General features: G+C 39.2%; 1 protein-coding gene across 4 annotated transcripts in view; it reads right to left on the minus strand.

Annotated features, from left to right (window-relative positions):
* The window catches only part of Prim2 (DNA primase subunit 2), a 226,208-nt gene that overhangs the window by 155,064 nt on the left and 49,944 nt on the right, over positions 1-21,200 (minus strand). For all 4 annotated transcript variants that reach the window (XM_060369819.1, XM_060369820.1, XM_060369818.1 and 1 more), the window contains 2 exons: positions 14,234-14,329; positions 12,243-12,380 (listed from right to left, as the gene is read on the minus strand). In XM_060369819.1, coding sequence (XP_060225802.1) covers positions 12,243-12,380; positions 14,234-14,329 — 234 coding nt within the window. The remainder of the gene's footprint in view (positions 1-12,242; positions 12,381-14,233; positions 14,330-21,200) is intronic.

The raw sequence follows: 21,200 nt of genomic DNA on the forward strand, positions 1-21,200 counted from the left end.
TGGAATTTCTGGTGGACAGGGACAAAGGACAATATTCTGGTTCCCCATCTTGCACACTATTCTGCTTCCAATGAATGAACAAGTGATCTTAGAGGTTCAATTATCTACTTTCCAAATCATCACCCCATTGATACCTCAGCTGACTAACTGTTCTGCAACTCAACAAATACATCTGTTCATGGAAATTATATCACAATATCACAAAGGACAATCATAACTTCTTAAACCATACTTCTTTACCTAAACAATAAGTTTCTATTTTTCATAATCTTTTACATTCTTGATTAAAATATAATTGCATCATTCCTCCCTTTCCCTTTCCTCCTTCCAGAGAGAGAGCAGTTTCCTGATACCATCTCCTAGAAAAGGAGCTCCTTAACACACACACATACACACACACACACACACACACACACAAAAAAAAAAAAAAAAAAAAAAAAAAACTCAAAATAGCTTAAGGAAGTTCCTGAAACTGACCAGACTCACTAGGCCCTTCCTTCCCAGAGTAAGCAATAAAGATCACTGAGAGTCACTCTGACTACACGCCAAGCTACAAGTAAGACTGAAAGCAGACCAGCTGCATGCAGGACCCAGAAACCAGTAGAGCTGCCGGAGAGAGGTTTAGATCAACTAAATTAAGCGGACAGGATGCTCTCCAATCTGCTGAGCTGCATGCAGACTTCACAGTGTGCTCTAGGTGCCCAGCATTGATGAACTGTCACTCATGCTAGGGTGGGCTTTGGTGATGCAGCTGTCTTTTAGTCATTTATGCTCCTGTAAGTAACCCTTCACCCACATTCTTATAAGCAACCATAATAAAACTCAATTGGTTAAGCAAGTTGGACTTTGGTGATATCCGTACTTCCATCTGTCATGGACTCCTTTCCTGGGGTGAGCAGGTAGAATTGTGTGTTGCATCTCCACAGGAAAAGTGTATCACACAACAATATGCATACAAATATACTGAGATGAAAAACAAGCAATATGAGAGGGGAACCAAAAACTGGGGAGGGGGCTCCAACTGTGGATGGAAGGATATCAAGACAGAAGGTGAAGGGAGGAGGATCAACAAAAACAAGGATATTTGACAAAGCCTCAAGAAGTCCTATTATTTTATATTCATCTAAAATTATATGTAATACAACAAGTTCCCATTTTAAAATATAGACACGAGGCTGAAGACATGGCTCCATGGTTAAGAACACTTTCTGCCTTTGTAGAGAACCTGGACTCAGTTACTTGAACCCACATAGCAGCTCACAACCACCTGTAACTCTAGTCCCAAGAGATCCAACACTTTCTTCTGGACCCCTGGGCCACTAGGCACACATGTGGTGCACAGAATCAAAACTCCCATTCATGCAAAGTTTTAATCATTAACATAAATAAATTAAAAATAACATTTAGACAGAAATCTCTGACCCTATGAGTTTAAAGGAAGTCAAGCTGGTTCTGCCTCTCCTGAATGGCTACAGTAGCAACTAGTCATAACTTTCTTTTGGTTTTCGAGTTTTAGTTTGAATTTACAAAGTACTCGGGCACATTAGAGGAAACATTTTCTGCGCCAGTCTAACTTTCAAAACACAGGCTAACCTCCCAGGGTTATTTAAATAAGGGGAACAAAGCTTCCAAGGGATTTTATTTCTAAGACACAAGTTTTTAATGTGTATAAATCAAAAGATAGATGCGATAGTCCCTAAAAAAAAAAATCCTACATGTATATATACAATTAAATAGACAAGCAGTAAGGTGAACACACAGGATTAGAAACTGATGAATGGAGCGAGCTGGAAGACTACTGGCCAGGCTCAACCAGCCAGAGGCTCTACAAAGGGGAAACAGCAGCAGTTTTACTCTCCACTCCCTGCCCTCCCAAAGAGATAAGGTCAAGGCACCACCTGCATCTCAGAAAGAGCCTGGCCAAACTCAAGGCAAAGCTGACATCTTTGCAGCCCTCTGCTCATTTAATTCCCAGACCAAGTTCATCACTGTTTGTTGTCTCTTTACCCCACAGAGCCTTCTCTTTTCACTGACTACAACATGCAGCTGTTCACATCTCTCCCTACTGCTGTGTCCTGAAAGCTCAGTTATACATGTCTCCCCAGCACTGGCTTTGCCTGGCACAGTGTGTACTTGTAAGAAGTTACTGACTTGATACCACATAAACCTCTTTCTGCTAGGGGCTGGGGAAAACGTCAGTAACACAGTGTTTGGTATGCACCAAACCCTAGCTTCAAAAACAAAAAATTATAACTGTGACAAAATAAACAGCAATCAGTTATAAAATAAAACCAAACACTCCTTTTCAACATTCCTCCTCTGGCACAGATTAAGCAAGCAAAGCGAAGAAGCAAATGTGGGTGACTTAATCTACTACCTGGCCAATCCTACTTCTATAAGATAAAGTGGGTTGAATTAATACAATGTTTCCCTTTGATGTTAATTCTTATATGCCATGTGCGCTAGGGTTTATCTCCTCCTCTCTAGTTCTTTTTCTCATTAACAATGAATCAGAAAACTGAAGCTCAAAATCAGACAGGTACATAATCATTACTTTTCAATGTCCAGCCACTGTTAACAAGTACACCCTCAGCACTTAATCAGTCCTGTAACACTTCTCCTATTACTAGACCCCTGTGCAAAAAATTTTAAATTGAAAACCCAACAGGTGATAGATCTTTCTTCAGAGTGACTGAATAAACTTTTGTTCTATGAGAGCAGAACTGTCGAAGAACTGAATTTACAAGTACCTCCCTCAGAACACTATTTCAGTAATCAGCTGTTTCCTAGCAACTAGATCTGCTGACATTTTCTCATCACAAGAAGGCAACAGGAATAAAGCTAGCATTTCATATACTCCTGAGTCTACCCAGTTAAAAGAAAGAAGGCAGTGTGGGAAACTATTCATTACTTCTAGGCAGTTTGTATTGAAGATTTCAAATGGGTAATAACAATTCATAATATGAAAAATTATCTTAGAAACAGGAGTACTTACAAACAAGTGTGGGACTCTCTGACTTTTACTACAAATGAGGGAGAAAGAAAAACACAAAAGTAGGATTTTTAAAGTCATTGGAAGTTCAGAAATGTTTATATATATATATATATATATATATATCATACTTGGCACAGATTATCAGATGCTTTGTTCACATTTTGTAGACAACTCAAGCACATTCATCCCACTTTCATTTTAACGCACACACACACAAAGAAAAAGAAAAAGAAAGGAAAAAAAGCCGCATCCAACATACAGTTCTCATAACTCATCACCTCTAGGGAGCTTATCTTTACAAGGCATGGTACTGGGCATTAGAAAGAGTTGACTCCAGCATAATCCTTACCCTACAGCTACGAAGTATTGAAAATGTTCATGGAAACACTGCTTGAGGGTGACTCCAGAAAACAGCATAGAGAAGAGGTTTGTGTGGACCTAGGAAAGGCAACAGACTTCTAAAAAGAACTGAATTCAAGACACTAATGAAAAATGTGGTAAAAGACCTGTATCCATTACTGACTCCATGAGTTTGGGAGCTGTCTTAGTCAGGGTTTCATTGCTGTAAAGAGACACCATGACCTCAGCAACTCTGATCAAAGGAAAACATTTAAACACAAAACACAAAAGGTGTTGTGCTAAGCTCTAGCATACAAAATAAATCAGGCAAACAATAGTCTGTTGGCATTTGGAAAATAACTAGGTCATATATTGGCTTATTGCCTACATAAAAAGATACAAGAGTGTGTATTTTTCTCTCTCTGTGCACACCATTTGAGAATGCAACAGCAAGAAGATTCACATGCCAATCCAGAAGCAGGCACCCAGCAGGCACCAGATCTGAAGGCCGCTGGGCCTCTCAGCCTCCAGAACACACAGAAATCACGTGTGTAGTTTCTACCACACTCTATATGATAACTTGCTATAGCAGACTGAACTGAGACAGTACTGTTAACTTAAAGTTGTATTCTAGTATCTGAAGAAAAGGGCAAAGGCCATATCAAGATGATATGAGACAACTCTAAAATCCTCTCCTGCTCAAAATTACAGTACACATGCTAATAACATTTTCTGCCAACCAGACCCCCCAAAAAGCCAGAAACGAGTGAATCATCAAAGCTCTCCCTATCAATTTCCATGACAAAATACACACTGTGGAAATCACTGTAGAATGAAATCAAAAGAAAAAAACGCAGAATCCCGTAACATCATTTTTACAAAACTCTACCCCTTTAAATGAATAGCTAATGCACATCACACTTAAACTTTTCAAAGCACTTTCACAGTTTTACTGTTTTGTTTTGTGTTTTTTTTTTCCAATGAATGAGCTTAATGAATCAGGAACCTAGACATATGTCACTAATTTTTTTATTTATTGTTCAATGGTCAATAAAAAGCTGACTAAACTATATCTACAGAATATAAAGACCATGTACATACATTGCATGTGTATTTACAGATTCCAAACCAAATGTATCACAATGCACTATTAATTGCATAAGCTTAACACACCCAATAGAAAGTCACTTTCTCCCACAAACAGTCCCTCCTGCAGTGACACCAGCAGTTTCCAGTAAGAATTCCAAAGAGAGTATATGCAAGATGAGCTACTGAAATGGTGAAAGAAATAACACCTGCTTGTATTGTTCTCACACCTGTTTCTAAATTCTCGTCTTATAATGGCTACCACTGTACAGTGGTGAATATACTTTAGTTGAAAGACAATAATCAAAACATTTGGTATGAGGTTTTCCTTCAATGTCTGATAAAATTCAGCAGTGAATCCATCTTGTCTTCGGTAACTGTTTAAACTTCATTGCATATCATGAGTCTACTTAAGTTATTTATATCTTCAGAGCTTAATTTTGGTAGATGATATACTTAAAAAAAACTCTTCCATTCTGGGCTATCTAGCTTTTCAGAATATCAATTTTCATAGTAATTTCTAATGATGTTCTGAAATTCATTCAAGTCAGTAGTAATGGACTCTTTTGACCTCTAATATGACTAATCTGCATCTCCTCCTTCTTTCTTTTTTTGTCATATTAGCTAACAGTTTGTCTACCTTATCGACTTTTTTAAAGAACCAACTCTTTCTTTGGCTGATTTTGGGTGTTTCTTTTTTTTAATCTAAATTTCTTTAGTTACTTTTCTAATCTTTATTATTTCTTGACATCTACTGTATTTAGTATTTAGGATCTTCTGCTTGTTGTTTGTGGAGAGCCTTGAGGTGCATCATTTGGTTATTTATTTGGTATTCCTCAGGTTGTTTTTTTGTTTTTTTAACATGAGAACTTAACACTATAGACTTTCCTCTTAGGACAGCCTTGGTTGCATCCAGAGGTTCTAATAGGATGTGTTTTTGTTATCATTTGTCTCTGGAACTTTTAAATTTCGTTTCTAATTTCTTTTAAGGTTTACTTATTTATTTATGTGAATGAGTGCTCTAACTGTATGTATACCTGCATGCCAAAAGAGGGCATCAGACCCCAGTGTAGACGGTTGTTAGCTACCATGTGGTTGCCGGGAATCAAACTCAGGACCCCTGGAAGAACAGACAGTGCTCTTAACCACTGAGAAATCTCCCCAGTCCCTTCCTCTCTAATTTCTTAGATAACCCACTATTCACTCAAAGGTACGTTGCTTAGTCTCCAAGTATTTCGTGGTTCCTGCTGTTTCTCTTAATGTTAATTTCTAGTTGTACTGCATCATGGTCTGGTAGACATGGAATTATCTCAGTTTTCTGTATTTTTTGAGACTTGACTTGTGCCCATGATGAGATCAGTTTTAGAGAAGGTTCCATGTACTGCTGAGAAAATATATAGATTCCTCATCTGTTGGGAAGAATACTCTCTGTATATACTGGACTCTGTTAAGTCCAGTTCATCCATAATACATTTTACCAATGGATTTTGTTTTTAATTTGGAAGACCTATCCAAACTTGAGAGTGGAGTATTCAAGTTCCCATTAGTATTGTGTCAGGACCTATATGGCCTTTTTCTATCTTTTCATATTTGTTTTATGAAATAAGGGGCTCCAATAACTGATGTACAAATGTTTGTGACTGTTTCTTTTATTAATATGCATTGTCCCTTTTATCTCTTCTAATCAGTTTTCGGTTGAAGTTTATTTTCTATAAGAATAGATATGCCATCTTATTCATATTTTCTGTTTGTTTAGGGGTTTGTTTTCTATCCTTTGCTATTAAGTATTTTGGGTAGTTTTAATGGTTAGATGCTTTTCTTGAAGACAATAACGTAGTTGGTTCTTGTTTTTCAACCAGTCCCCTGGTTTTAGTGATGGGTTGATGCCATTTACATTTAAAGTTATTATAGAAAATAGTTGTTGTTTTCTCTAATTTTGTTTTATTGTGCTAGCTAGTTTTATGTCCACTTGACACAAAGTAGATTTGTATTAGAAGACAGTGTCTCAATTAAGAACATGTCTGACTAGATCAGCCTGTGGACAAGCCTGTAATGCATCAAACTGATGACTGATGTAGGAAAGCCCAGTTCACCCACAGTGGTGCCACCCCTGGGCAGGTGACCAGAGGGCTCTGAGAAGGCCAGCTTAGCAAGCCATGACAGTAAGCCGGTAAGGAACATTCCCCCGTGGTTTCTGATTCAGTTCCTGTGTACAGGTTCCTTCCTGGAGTTCCTGCCCTACAGACCTTCAATGATGGACTATTATACAGAAGTATAAGCAAAATAAACCCTTTTCTTTACAAGTTGCTATGATCATGGTGTTTTAACATAGTAACAGAGACCCTAAAACAGAAAATGGTACACGGAACTGGGTATTGATGTGACAGACCTTACCATGTTGGGCTGGGGAGGATTGTGGAAGGAGTTTGGAACGTTGGGCTGGAAAAGCCATTGAGTGCTCAGAGTTGTGCTGTGGGTAGCAAAGCTGGAGAAGCTCCGCTGCCAAGACCTTTGGAGACAAAAAGGTCATGGAGTCTGGCTCTGAGCTTTGCACTGTTCAACTTTGGTTTTGCTTTGATTTCGGTATGACTAATTGGTTCTTCCCTTTTGAAGTAAAAAAACGTGTAAGTTTTTTTTAACAGGATCCCACAGTTAAGAGACTGAAATTTTATAGAAAGGTTGGAATTGTATGAGACTTTGGCTATTTTAAAGAGTATGTGTATTTTAGAAAGACTCTGGAAACTCTGGATATTTTAGAGAAAATTTGAACTTTGAAAAGGAAACACTTTAAAGAAACAGAATTATGCAGGCTAGTTCTATATCAATTTAATACAAGCTGGCCATTTTGGAGGAGGGATCCTCAATTGCAAAAATGTTCCACCAGATTGACCTGTACATCTGCAGTTTCTTGACTGATGATTGACCTGAGAGGACCCAGTTCATTGTGGGTGGTGGTGCCATCCCTTAAGTGAAAGTCGTGAGATCTATTTTTTTAAAAAGACAGGCTGAGGAAGTTATGAGGAGCAAGCCAGTAGTCAGTACTCCTCTGTGGCCTCTGCTTTAGCTCCTCCAGGTTCAAGACTGGGGTTCCTGCCCTGCCTCCCTTCAATGACAGAGTAGAAATGTAAGCAAATAAGCCCTTTCCTCCCCATGCTTTTAGTCATGGTGTTTTATCACAGCGATAGAAACTCTAATTAAAACAGGGGATGCTCTATGTCACTGCATTCTTCTTGCTTCTTTTCAGCTCCATATTAGTATTGAGGGTTTGCTGAGTTGCTGTGTTTGATGTGGTTGTTTATTTCCCAGAAATCGAGTTTGTTTGTCTGTAGTTATGCTACCTTTCTCCCTATAATGTATTCCACTAAGAATGTTTTACAGTGCTGGCATGGTTGTCATGAACTGCTTTTATTTTTGTTTTTCTTGAAATTCCTTTATTTCTCTACAAACTTTGAAAGATAGCTTTGCAGTTCATAACATTTTGTGTTCATGGTTGTTTACTTTCAGAGTCCGAAATATCTCATTCATTCTGGCTTTTATGCTTGCAGATGAAAAGCCTGGGGCAATGCTGATATTTCTGCCTTTCTATATAAGTTGGTGTTTTTCTCCTACTTTTCAGATAACTTCTCTGCTTGGTATTTTTAACACCTTGACTATAATACGTCATAGAGAGTTTCTTCTCTGGTCATGTCTACTTGGAGGTCTACAAACATCTTGTGTTTGAAAACCTTTCTGTACATCTCTGACATTTTCTCCAAACAATCTGTACATTCCATTCAGTTTTAGCTCTACTCCTTCTCCACACCCTCAGTACATTCGGCATTATTGGTATAATGGTTCTTTTGAAATGTATACACCTTACCCTTGTTCATTCAAATGCTGATTTCTTCCCCCCACCCCACACACACACACACTTTCTGGTTTCAATCCAGATATTGCATTGTGATAATTACTAAGTATCCTGTCTCAACTGTGTATAAACAGGCCAAAATAAAACAACTAGCCACAATGTAGTGCAAAGGGAAGAGCCAGAGGACAGGAAAGAGGGGAGGAGCCAGAAGGCAGGAAATGGGTGGGAGAAGAAAGGGGAGAGGAGAGCTAGGAGAGCAAAGCTGGAGGACAGATCTTGGAATGACACGGAGATGGACTGGACATAATATATCACAAAAAGCAAGTATAATGTGGGAGATCTAAATGTTAAGAAACTATGAGGGCTTGGAGGTTTAGAAGGGAGTAAATATTGCCCAGCATTGTATTCTAGGTTAACTAAATAAACCCAGTCTCTGTGTGGTGATTTGGTTATGCAGCTGTATAGGATTAACAGCAGCTTTACTAAAAGATAATTATTAGTAAATATTAATTGTCTTCTACAACAGGCATTGTGAAGGTTCCCAGACTTCTTGGAAATATCTTTCATGTGCCTTAATTTTTTCCTTATATATCTCTGTCTGATTATTGTCCTGAGTCTGTCCTCCATCCTTGAAATTCATTCTCCTACATGGTCTTATCTGTTAAAAGAGTTTCTTGAAGTTTTTATCTGACTATCTCCTTCAAAGTTTCCATTTCCTTGCTAAATTTTCCCTCCATATTTTGAACTTTCACCTACAATTTATTAATTCATTTTAGAGACTATCTTATCAAAATCATGGATAGATTTCCTTAACTTATATATCTGTTTGACTCTTCTATGTGATGACTAATTCTTTTGAATACTAATACTCTAAATTCTTTCTCAACATTTTGAATTCCCTTATCAGGCAACTGGCTGGGTGGTGATGTGGTGGTGATGTGCCACAAGTGGTGGTTATGGCACAGTCTTTGTATTGCTTTGTGATGTTTTGTGCACCTGCTGAAGACCTCATGCCAATTCTTTTTAGCTTGTTCCATTAAATAGAAAGTGAAGGAACACTACCGAATTCATTCTATGAAGCCAATATCATCCTGATACCAAAACCAGGTAAAGACACTATAGGAAGGAAGGAAGGAAGGAAGGAAGGAAGGAAGGAAGGAAGGAAGGAAGGAAGGAAGACAAACTAGAGGTTCTTGTCTTTGATAAATACAGATAGTATGGTAGTTTGAATAAGAATAGCTTCCTTACACTCAGATATTGAATTCCAGGGAGTGGTACTGTTTGATAGAATTAGAAGGATTAGGAGGTGTGGCCTTGTTGGAGGAAGTGTGTCACTGGGGGTGAGGTTTCGAAGGCCCACGCCACACCCACTCTTGATTCTTCTGACTGCAGATAAGGATGTGGCTCTCAAATCCTTCTCCAGCACTAGGCCTGCTATGCCTGTTGACATGCTTCCCCACCATGAGGACACAGACTAAGCTTCTGAAGCTGTTAACAAGCCACTGATTAAACATTTTCTTTTGTAAGAGTTGCTTTGGTCATGGTGTCTCTTCACAGCAATAAAAAGTGACTAAGGCAAATGGAAAGGTTTGTAAGGAAATACTTGCAAGCAGAATTCAGCAACACATTGAGAAAATTATACATTATGACCAAGCAGACTTCATCACAGAAAAATAAGGTCAGTTCAATACACTTAAAGTAATGAATTCATCTGAATTAACGAGAAATTTTCCAAACCAGTCCTCCTGCTTGCTCTTGGCCCATACCCTCCAAAGCAGCTGTCAAGCAGCAGCCACAGTAACCTATCACAGTAACCTGAAAATGGACATTATCAGGCCACGTCACCCCTTAACCAAGAGGACCAGTACTTACCCTACAGTAAGACAAAAACACAAATTCATTGTCCTGGTTCACTCAGACGTCCACATCCAGCCCTTGCCGTCTCACCTTACTCGCTCTCTTCTAGCTCACCATGCTTCTACAGCACTGACCTTTCAACTGAGAAAACACCAGTACTCCCTCCCTGAGGCCTCAGTGCTAATGACTTTCTGCCTACAATACGCTTTTCTCTCTTCTTTCTTCTCTGTCTCTGTCTCTGTGTCTCTGTCTCTGTCTCTCTCTCTCTCTCTGTGTATCTTTAGTAATTATCTATCTGCTACTAGAATATAAGATTTATAGTAGGATAAATTTTTTCTAAGTACAAGATCTGTAGTATATAAAACAACACATGGATAAATAAGAGTTATTAATAAATCATTATGCAGAGGGAACACTTCAGTTTCTCAGATTTTTGGGTGAGACAAGGAAATTACTTTCTTCCATCAATCCCCTAACTTCTAATCATCTACTGTATCGTAACTCATATAACTCCTGGACTTCCTGAGTTTATGGACTAACACAGCCATTACTGCTTAGGATACCACAGATTTGTTTCTTTGAGCAGGAACTGGAGAGCTGGTGTAGAAAGCAGTGTGCACTACAGCCTCTGCAGCAGGGAAGCATCAGGATGCTATCTGCCATTAGAAACAGAGGTGAGGGAGGGGCCACACAGCAGCCCACAGCTGGCGCCAACATCCCAGAAGCTTCTAGAAACACTTGGTGATGATTTGGGTAACTATGGAGAGTATGGAGAGTAGGAGCCACTACTAGGATTTAGTGGACAGCATTGACTGCTATGTACTGTCCTGAAAAGAATGTACCTTTCACACAAAGAAGCACTGCCCAAAATGTCAAGAGAAATGAACTGAAAAACAAGAACCACAGAACAAAGAGAATGCCAATAGACAAACTGGTCCATAGTGGTGATGTCACCATCCTTAGCCATAAATACATTCTGTGACAAAAATGGAGAAACAATTTAAGAGCATCAACTATAACAAAGGTTTTTAATGTATCATGGAACTAGGGATGAATAAAGAATATTAATAGCTAAATATCTAATCAGGGCTGAGAGTTTATCTCAGTAGTAGACCGTATCTTAACGCATACACACACAAGGCCCTAGGTTCCATTATTAACATCACACACCCACACTTTTATATTTTCATGGGGAAAAAAAAGTTAAGTATTGATAAGGTGTTTCCATAAACTGCTTCACCTAGTGAAATAATCAATATTTTAGCCTTCCCAAATGCTAACATAAATGAATGGTGATGTTTAAATGACCCTGGAGAGTCATTAATAATTTATAACAGAAAACACTATAATTTTAACTCCAAAGGAAAGTGTACCACATGCTTATATAATTGTCATTATAGTTTCATGATTATCCTTTGACTCTGAAGTACTCTTCCACATTAAGTATAAAAAATATATAAATAAAAAAATAGAAAACTGTCCTAGATTAAAAGCCAAGTGTCATCACTCAGGAATAAGATCTCAACAAACTGAATATACTGTCATTTATCACACAAGACTCCCTCAAATGTCATATAACACTGGGCTATTTACTCAGTAATGGCCTATCACCATTTTTAGTACTTAAATATAAACACTTCCTCCTAGGGCTAAGGGCACAGCTTGATCATAGATGATTCCCTAGCAAGCACAAGGCCCTAGGTTTCAACTCCCAACACTGCAAAAGAAAAAAGCCAAAACTTACTTCTACGATGCCCTCTGCTGATAAAAACATAGGAATTCACAATAGTAACCCAGAGGTTATTTCCACCAAAGGCCACGATGCTTTTAAGGGCTACATAGAAAATATATCTCCAAGCAGAAATGGTTTGATGAATAACCCACAGAGGCCACTGCCATAATTAGTCAGTTAACCAACAGTGCTATTAGAGAAAGCAATAACAAAACCAGGTGTGGAAGCTAACACGTAAAAACCTAGGGATGCCACAATTAACAGCATAACACCACGGATGGTCTAAATGTCACTGTAAAAATTAAATTAGCTTACTCCGTAAAAGAGCACAAAACAAAATCATCAGGGGTTATAATGATGCCAAATAAAGAAATAAGAACACTTACTGCCAAAGCCTTAGACAGTGTGGCTCTAAACTCGTTCAGGATGATGGCCACAATGTCCTTAAGTGGCACATACGCAAAGCCATCTTCCAGGTAGACCTTCCTTCCCCTGAACAGGTCCAGAGCATCAGCAAAGGGGACCTGGGTTCAAAGTGAGACAGGAAACAGGTCAGTGCCTACTGTTAGGAGACCCTAAGTCTTCAAACACTGAGAAAGAAACCCATTAGTCCCAGCAGCTCCAAAACAAAGACAGGAAAATGTATTCCTTACAACCAAACAACTAGCATTAGGAAGATTTAGCAGCATAAAAATAAAAGTTTTAGAGTACATGTTTGAGAAGACAGTAACAATAATGAAGAGCCAAAACAGAATGTTTTCTTTTTAGTTGTAACCTATAAATTTCTGAGTTTTAAACCCCAAAATTTCAAACTCCTACTTCAAAAATCGCTATACATGCTACATTCACCTCATGACAGATTCACAGTTGTGTGTCAAATAGTGTTGACCTAATTTTTATTTTTTAAAAAGTATCCAGTACTAATGACCACTCATAATCAAAGTTAATTCCAAATCCGTTCCTCTAAGTTCCTGTCCCTCCACTGAAAGAGCATCAACACTAAGGAGTGGAAATAGTGACCATTCACTTTGCTGGTAAATCTGCTGCATTTAAGTATTTACTTTAAAATGAAACAAAGATTAAGTCCTGTGAATTATCCCACCATGAATGTAATATGATCTTAGTTGACTGTGAAAATCATCACATTCTAGAAAACATTTTTTCATTATTTCTAAAATGAAGCAAAAACTTAGATGAAAACTTTCCCAAACTGTCCGCTCATGCAAGTCTTAGGCAACAACAGAATCTACACAACTGCAATTCGGTGTGTCTGACAACACCTCTCACTGTGGACAGATCATGTGTCGTTTAAATGTTTTTTAATTTATTTAATTTTTAAATTATGTTTATATGTGTGTGTTTGTGCGTGGGTCTAAGCACGTGTTAGTGCGCAGTCCACAGTCTAGACAGGTGTTGGAGACCCTGCAGCTGAACTTAAAGGCAATTGTGAGCTACCCAATGTGATTTCTGGGAACCAAACTTGAGTCTTGTAGTAGACAAGATGAGCTCATCACCATTGAGGCATGTTTCCAGCCTGCGATCAGATGTCTTTTAACTAGAAAGCTTTTGACAATGCACTGCTTTCCATGACTACAACATAGTTCATGCCCCTAAAGAGTCCATAACTTATTTAAAGACATCATTTCTTTAAAGAGCATCAAGCAGCTTCACAGCGAGCCGTGTGCTACACCCTCCGATAGGCGGCTTACCAGGCACAGCACAGGCACAGGGAAGAAAGGCTGGTGCAATGCAGGCAAGAGAAGAGGGCTACATTTGGAAGCAAGCCCTGGTCCAACTCTAGAATCTAGTCTAGCCTGCCACTGGCTTATGATTTAGTTGAGTGGAATAAATTCCTCTCGTTTACTGTGTGGCCATGGTGCAAACAAAAATGCCCAAGCAGAAGCAACAGCTGCTGTGATGGTCCTGCAGTGGGAAAGGTGTGTTAAACACCAATCAGTCCCCACACACTAAAGCTCAGGAAGGATTCCCATAGGAAAGCAAGTAGGCTTACAGTGTCAGGGCCCAAATACAATGAGGCCACACAAAGCCATAAGCCAAAGCGTGTATAAGGGCCCATGGGAGTTCCTGGAAAAGCACCAATTAAAGAGTATTAGAGCCAAAATAGAGACAAGGGAGACAGCCCTACATCGTATGCAGGAGCCCAAGCGACACTCAGGTTTCCCTTCAATAGAATGGCCTGGGATGGCCCAGAGCCCCATCAGAGCAAGGAGGATGTCAGTGTGAAGGGTGGGCCAGCACTGAGTGCTTCCTGAGTGTGACAACCAGATCTGTTCACACAAGGAAGTGGCTGTGGTGACAAGGAGCTATACAAATGTGTGAGTTACTAAGGGTGGCATTTTGGTAGATGTTTACATACCTTATAAACTGATTCTGATTCCCACTTAACCCCACTCAAGCTTGGCGATGATGCAATGATATCCTGTTCTCGAAGAGTCTTCTCTTCATCACTTATCTAAAATGAAACACATTTTATGAAGCTTTAACAATTACATCCTTCAGTTTCAACAAAGCATTTTCCTACTGTAGAGAAGGATTTTATAAAAACACTTTTATAAAAAGTTTATATTAATGTACTGATTATCTCGTTATTTCAAATGATTGCTAAATAGTTACTCTCGCTAATGAAGGCAAAGTGTGGCAAAAAAAAATTTTAACTTCAATACACTCAAGTTTTTTTTCTGCCAATATCTGAAGACATAAGTTGGTGGACTGCTTACTTAGCGTGACTGAGCTCAGTCCCTAGCAAGACAGAAACCAAGGCATGGAGGTGTGCTTATGTGCTAGCACACAGGCAAGGAAGACAAGAAAACCAGAACCTTAAGGTCACTCTTGTTGACACAGTGAGCTTAAGATCAGCTTCGGCTACATGAAATGGTCTCAAAAATAAAAATAGACAAGAAGGAAAGCACAACAACCGGAGGGAGAGAACCATAATAAAAGCTTAGGTTAAAGCCTATCATCTCAGAACTGAGGAGGCTGAGAACCATGACAGGAGTTCATGGCCAACCCCAGTGCGGAGTGAGATCCCAACTTTAAAAAAAAAAATTCCCAAAGTTACTAAAGACTAAATATGAGCATTAACCAAATCAAGAGTTATGCTAATTTATTAAAGTATCTATTAAAGTTAAGAATGGCTTAGCATATTTCTCAGGTTTTTAGTCACATGCAATATTTGACACTTAAAATACTACTTTTTCAAGGAACAGCTAATATTTTATTATATTGTACTGATTATATCCTCATAAAAAGACTGACGGCTCTAACTAGGTAAAAATTCTAAACTTCTATAAAAAAAAAACAAAAACAAGAGGCTGGAGCTGGAGAGACGGCAGCAGTTAAAAGCACTGACTTCTCTTCCACAGGACCTGGGTTCATTTCCTAGCACCCATAAGGCAGCTCACAATCTTCTGTAACTCTAGTTCCAGGGGACCTGATTTCCTCTTCTGGTTTTCACAGGCACTGCACACATGTGGTGCACAGACATACATGCAGACAAAAATACCAATATACAATTTTACTTTAAAGAGAGAAAATGTCTCCCATTTTAGGAAAAAATTGGTGCAGAAATGAAGATAACAGTGGAACACAAGTGGATACTGAGAAAAACATCTACGACATATGAATCCTCATTATTATTCTCCCAAAGCACAAACAGTGGTAGCACACACTTCAAACAGTAAGGCACGAGCAGCCAGCATTCATGACTAAAGCAACAAACAGCAGTCTTTAAACTGAGTCTAGTGTGTTTGCTAGTGTCTTCTTGTGTGACCCAGGCTGGCCTCCCTCAATTGTTCTCTGCCGGTCTCTCAAGTGCTAAGGTTAAGGAAACAAAATATAACCTAGAAACCCTGCTCAGATGGCAGCTTAGTATCCAAGTGGGTTCCCTAGCAAGGGGAACAGGGACTGTCTCTGACATGAACTCAGTGGCTGGCTCTTTGACCACCCTCCCTGAGTGGGGAGCAGCCTTACCAAGCCACAGAGGAGGAAAATGTAGCCAGTCCTGATGAGACCTGATAAGCTAGGGTCAGAGGGAAGAGGAGGACCTCCCCTATCAGTGGACTTAGAGAGGGGCATGGGAGGAGATGAAGGGAGAGTGTGATTGGAAGGGAATGAGGGAAGGGGCTACAGTGGGATACAAAGTGAATAAACTGTAATTAATGTAAAAAAATAATGTAAAAAGATAAAAATTTAATTAAAAAGATAAAACCAAAAAAAAGGAAGCAAAGATAACAAATGCTGATGAGGATGTGGGGAACCTTACTACTGGCAGGAGTACAAACTGTGAAGGTTTCTCCACAGTTAGAGCTGGAACTGCCATATAACATAGCCTCTCCTGAGCACACCCCGGGAACTCTGTGTCTGCCAGAGACACATGCCCATCCATGTTCGTCACTGCTCTGCCCATAACCGCCAGAAACAGAAACCGCCATGTGTCCGTCAACTGATGAATGGAAAATGGAAATGTGAGAGTTCAATGGAATTTTATTCAGCTATCTAAAAAATATATCAAACATCCTTAGTGTTAGTTCACTCTCCTTTTACCAACCCCCCTGCTTCTCTGTCTTTGCCTCTCTATTCCCATCCTGATCATTTCCCTTTCCTCTTCCCATCACCTGTGTCCTGGTAACCCACTTCCTTAGATTTCCTTCCTCCTGCCCCCTACAATAGTCCTTTCTACTTGCCTGGTTTCTACAAATAAGCAAAGTTAAACTCACAAATCTAAAAACATGCCATCCGGGTGACCTCACTTTGTATAATTTGTTCCAGTTCTATCCATTTACTGTAGATTTCAGGAGCTACAATAAAGAGCAGACTGACAAGATATGTCTATGCTGCAACTATGGCATAATTGTTAAAGAGGTAACAACAGCTTTCTGCCTGGACTTAAGGCCTACTGCACAGGAGGAAACTGGTGCCTGATGCTATAAACCTTGATCATGAGTGAACAGCCAGTTTAAATCCTATATCTCAGTAAATGTTTGTTTGAAATTTTAATATGCAAGTTGACGTCCCCTACCATTAACAGTAACAATTGCTTAGATGTACTGTTTTACACCAAAATAATTTGCCAAACTAAAGTGAAGAGCAAGTACACCAACCTGCTCTTTTACAGTGGCTTGTTCCGGCAACAACAAACTGGTGTCAGTATCACTGAGCATGCAGGAAGGCTCTTGTCCTAACAAGATGCTAGCTTCTGAATACATCACCGCAGATGAGCCACTAATACTTCACCTAGTGTAATACAGTGGCTTCTACTAATAGTACATCAGTGAAGCCTCAGTTCTTAACTGCTTACAAATAAAATGTCAGGGAAGGGTGCAGCAGTGTTCATAGGCCTCAAGAATCAGGCTTTAGTCACCGGAGTCTTTACTTGTCCAAACAGACAGCTGCCTTAGGAACAAAATCCAGACACAATTAAAAGTGAACTCAAGAACTTTAAAAAATAACTAGATTAAGTGATTAAGGGATGTAATAAGATTGTCTTTCTCTGAAACCTATATTCCCAAAAAGAAGAAAGTTACCTAATCTTTCGTATGTTGGAGCTTAGGAAACTAGGAACACAATCCGAAGATGTAGTTCTGTGCCACAGCACTTACCCAGCATCTACAAGAAACTGAGTTAGCTCTCTAATGTATGAGAAAAGATTAATTTAATTCACCTTTCAAAGTAACCTAATATATTTAATATAAAAATTTGTGTCATTTCCTGTTATGAATAAATATCCTACTTTCCTCAGTGAATTTTCACTCAGGAGCTGGAGAGATGGCTTAGCAATTAAGAGCACTTGCTGCTCCTGCGGAAGACCCAGGTTTGGTTCCCAGCACCCACATTATGGTTCACAACATTCCAGTTCCAGGGGATCCAAGGCTCTCTTCTGGCCTCCTCAGTCACTACATATACATGTGATATAAAACATACATGCAGGCAAAACAGCTGTACACATGAGTATGTATGTTCACCCATTTGTCTTTCACACCCTAGGCTTTCATTTATCTAACTACTTCAACTAAAAGTTAAAAGGAAAAATTCTCACTAAAAATGCAAAATGACTACCTGAAACTTTACTAGCTATTATAAAATATTATTAACTTGATTATTTCAAATTCCCAAAATAATCCTGCATATTGCCTTTTCTCCGTTACATTTGTTCAAGTTCTCCCTAAAGAGATTACCTACAGCCATCCTAAAACATACTCATCCTCTGAAAGAACAAGGCAAGATTAAGTTTTCTGCTTTTTGCTACCACAGACTGTGAGTAAAAACTGGCAGAGTGGAACAGTTAAAAAAGTACAGTAATAGAGACAAAGTACATGAGGTTTTCATCTTAATTAAAATATAATTACATCATTTCCTTCCTTCCTCTCCTTGCTCCTAGCCCTATGTATCTCCCCTCTCCTCCCTCTCAAATTTACAGAGGCCCTCTTCTTTAACCATTGTTGACACATACACATATACATATAAATGAATAATAAATAAATGCAAGCTGCTAGCCTGTCGGTGTTGCCCTCATGCTTGTTTCCAGGGCTGACTACTTGGTGTTGGATAATCAATCGGCAAGTTCATTGCTGGCAAGAACTCTCAGTCTATCTGCAGATGTTAATACTTCACGTAGAGTAGAGCCCCAGCAGGTACTAATTGCTTGTATTCTTCATCTATGAGGCAGGCCCTAGGGTATTTCTCCCACCTTCACTGGACGTCGACCGTTGTTGGAATTGTTCAGATCTTGTTTAGGCAGCCCGTGCTGTTGAGATTCCATGGGAGCGGCTTCCCTTTCACAGTTATAAACTACAATCTCATTGCAGTCTTCCTCTGACTCTTACAATCATCCCTCCCCCTCTTCCAGAACGTTCCTTTTGCCTTAGCTAGTCATATCATTTGGGGCTGAGCATCTCAGCTCACTTGCTCTCTGCATTTCAATAGTGTGGCTTTCTGTAATAATTGCCTGCTGCAAAAGGAAGCTTCTTTGATAAAGGGAGAGACCTACATTTATCTGTGATTATAATGATGAGTGTTTTGAGCACAGTTAGGAAATTATATTGATCAGGAAAGTGGCAGCTGTAAGTTCTCCTCTCAAGTCTATCAGTTCTCCAGCTGTGGGTAGCCGACTAGGTTTACAGTACCAGGGATGATTTCCTTCCTGCTGAGCAACTGTTGCTAACCCTCGAGATAAAAGTGCCACTTGTGCACCAATGGGGCTATGTTGGTCATTATTATCAGTCATTACTGTGGTTCCTTGGCTTTATGGCTGGGGAAAACTACTGAGTGTTCGTCTCCCTTGTCAGCTTCAGATACTGTAAGAGCCACACCCCAGGGAGGAGGTTTCCAGAGCAGTTCCAGCTCCAAATCCCGTGTACACACCTTTAGCAATATTCAGGGAGGCAACCTAGGGCAACAGTAATAGCCTATATTGTTCTGGATGTCTGCTGGACTTCCCTGACCAACAACTTGAGGGTTTCTCATTGCAACTAGCTCATGTTACAGTTTCCTACTAACAAAATGAAGAAAATAATGCATATTTCATTAGCTTTTGTCAGGATTCAATACATACTGTTTGTGAAATAGCTACACTATGTCTACCAAACAACACATTCTTGGTAACAATATTTATTCAATTTTTATTATTACTCTCTGCAATGAATGTTTTGATTAGTTTCTATTTTCATGGCTTTTCCCTAGGAAATAAGGTAAAATATTTACTGCAAGAACCCCATTTCCATACATTTATCATTTCACTAGCTGAACTACTACAGGACGTGGTCGGGAAGGGAGATTGATGATGCCAGTGAGATCACCACTACAGCCCACAACAAAGTTCAGCACGTGTCCAGAACCACCCTCCTCCTGAAAGGTAGCACGAAAACAAATTGCTCCAAATGGAGTCACACTTTCTAAGTGGCTTACACGGCTACTCGAGAGATGCTCAACTTTGACTTGCAACCAACTCTGAAATTTAAGCTGTGACATTCTGCTCACCACCATTCACAGTTCCTCACTTCACGCTAGCTACTCATCTAGCCAGGAGTCAGCACCCCAATGTTCCAACAGTACAGAGCATAATCATGGTTTTTAAATTTAAAAAATGCATTGGGCTTTTACTGTTTTGATAAAGTTCTATTTTCACATTTTATATTTAATCTTTTCTGCATGCTGCCTCATGCTGCCTTTTCAAAGGTGGTTTTTGGTGGTGGTGGTGGTGGTGGTGGTGGTGGCTGTGGTGGTTTTGGTTTTTGTTGTTGTTTTCCCCTTTTTGTATTCATCAGATCTGAAACTAGGAAAACAGCTTCACTTTGCTGGAGATTCTGAAAAGGAATTAAGAACTTTAGACTGGCAAGCATTCAGCAGACTAACTAGAGAAGTAAAGGCACACGTGTGTAGACTGCATTGCTGCTGACCCATGCACAGCTTCCTCCTGAGGAAGGTCTGTCCAGGCAGAGCCCTCTGACTTGCTTTGGCCAGTGAAACTGTGCGCAGAAGAAATATGTCAATCCTAGCAAAAACTCGTGGTTTACCTGGTTTTCTCCTGCTATAGCAACTTCAGTCCAGAGTCAAACTGCTACAGAGCAGGCTACAGCTGGCCCACTGTGGCAGCACAAGCAGTCAACACTTTAGAACAAGGACATTTGCTATCAATGTGTAACTCTTCTGACTGAAATACTCAGTCTACCTGGTTTGCATAACACATTCTCATCACTAAAGTATTTTAAACTCATATGTCTAACTATTTATTTATAGGTTACATGCATATAGTGCTAAATACTATATCCTTAAAATACGTCCTACCCAATCTCTCCAAAAAATAAAAAAGAAATTAAGATTTAAACTATTTAAAAATAGTAATAATAATAATAATAAATATATAAATAAAGCCAGGTGTGGTGGTGTAATACTGGCACTTGGGAGGTGGCAGCAGAAGACAGTTAAGGTTCAGCCAGTCTGGGTTACATAAGAAAACAAAAGAAAAAAATAAAATAAATGTATCTATTTTATATATATATTTACACACCATATATGTAAATGTATGGCATTGGTTGGTTCCTTTCTATCCAAAATAACAATGTAGAATGTACCACTTTGGAAACCCTACTCTACAATGGCCTCCAAAGTAAGTTGTAAATAAAGCTTCCCAAAGATTTAAGCTTCTGTAAATATACAATAATAATCCATCACACTTATATAGTTTGCCCAGAAGTTTTCTACTTGAGTCCACACTCTCGAGTTCCGTCTTTAAACCAGTATGCCTATCAGAATGGCCAGCAAAGCACTTTAAATTACCATCCCAGGTACCGCACAGACCTTTAAACTAAGTCCTGAAACGTATTTTC

The sequence above is a fragment of the Meriones unguiculatus genome, chromosome 16 (genome assembly GCF_030254825.1).
Source record: "Meriones unguiculatus strain TT.TT164.6M chromosome 16, Bangor_MerUng_6.1, whole genome shotgun sequence".
Taxonomy (NCBI): Eukaryota; Metazoa; Chordata; class Mammalia; order Rodentia; family Muridae; genus Meriones; species Meriones unguiculatus.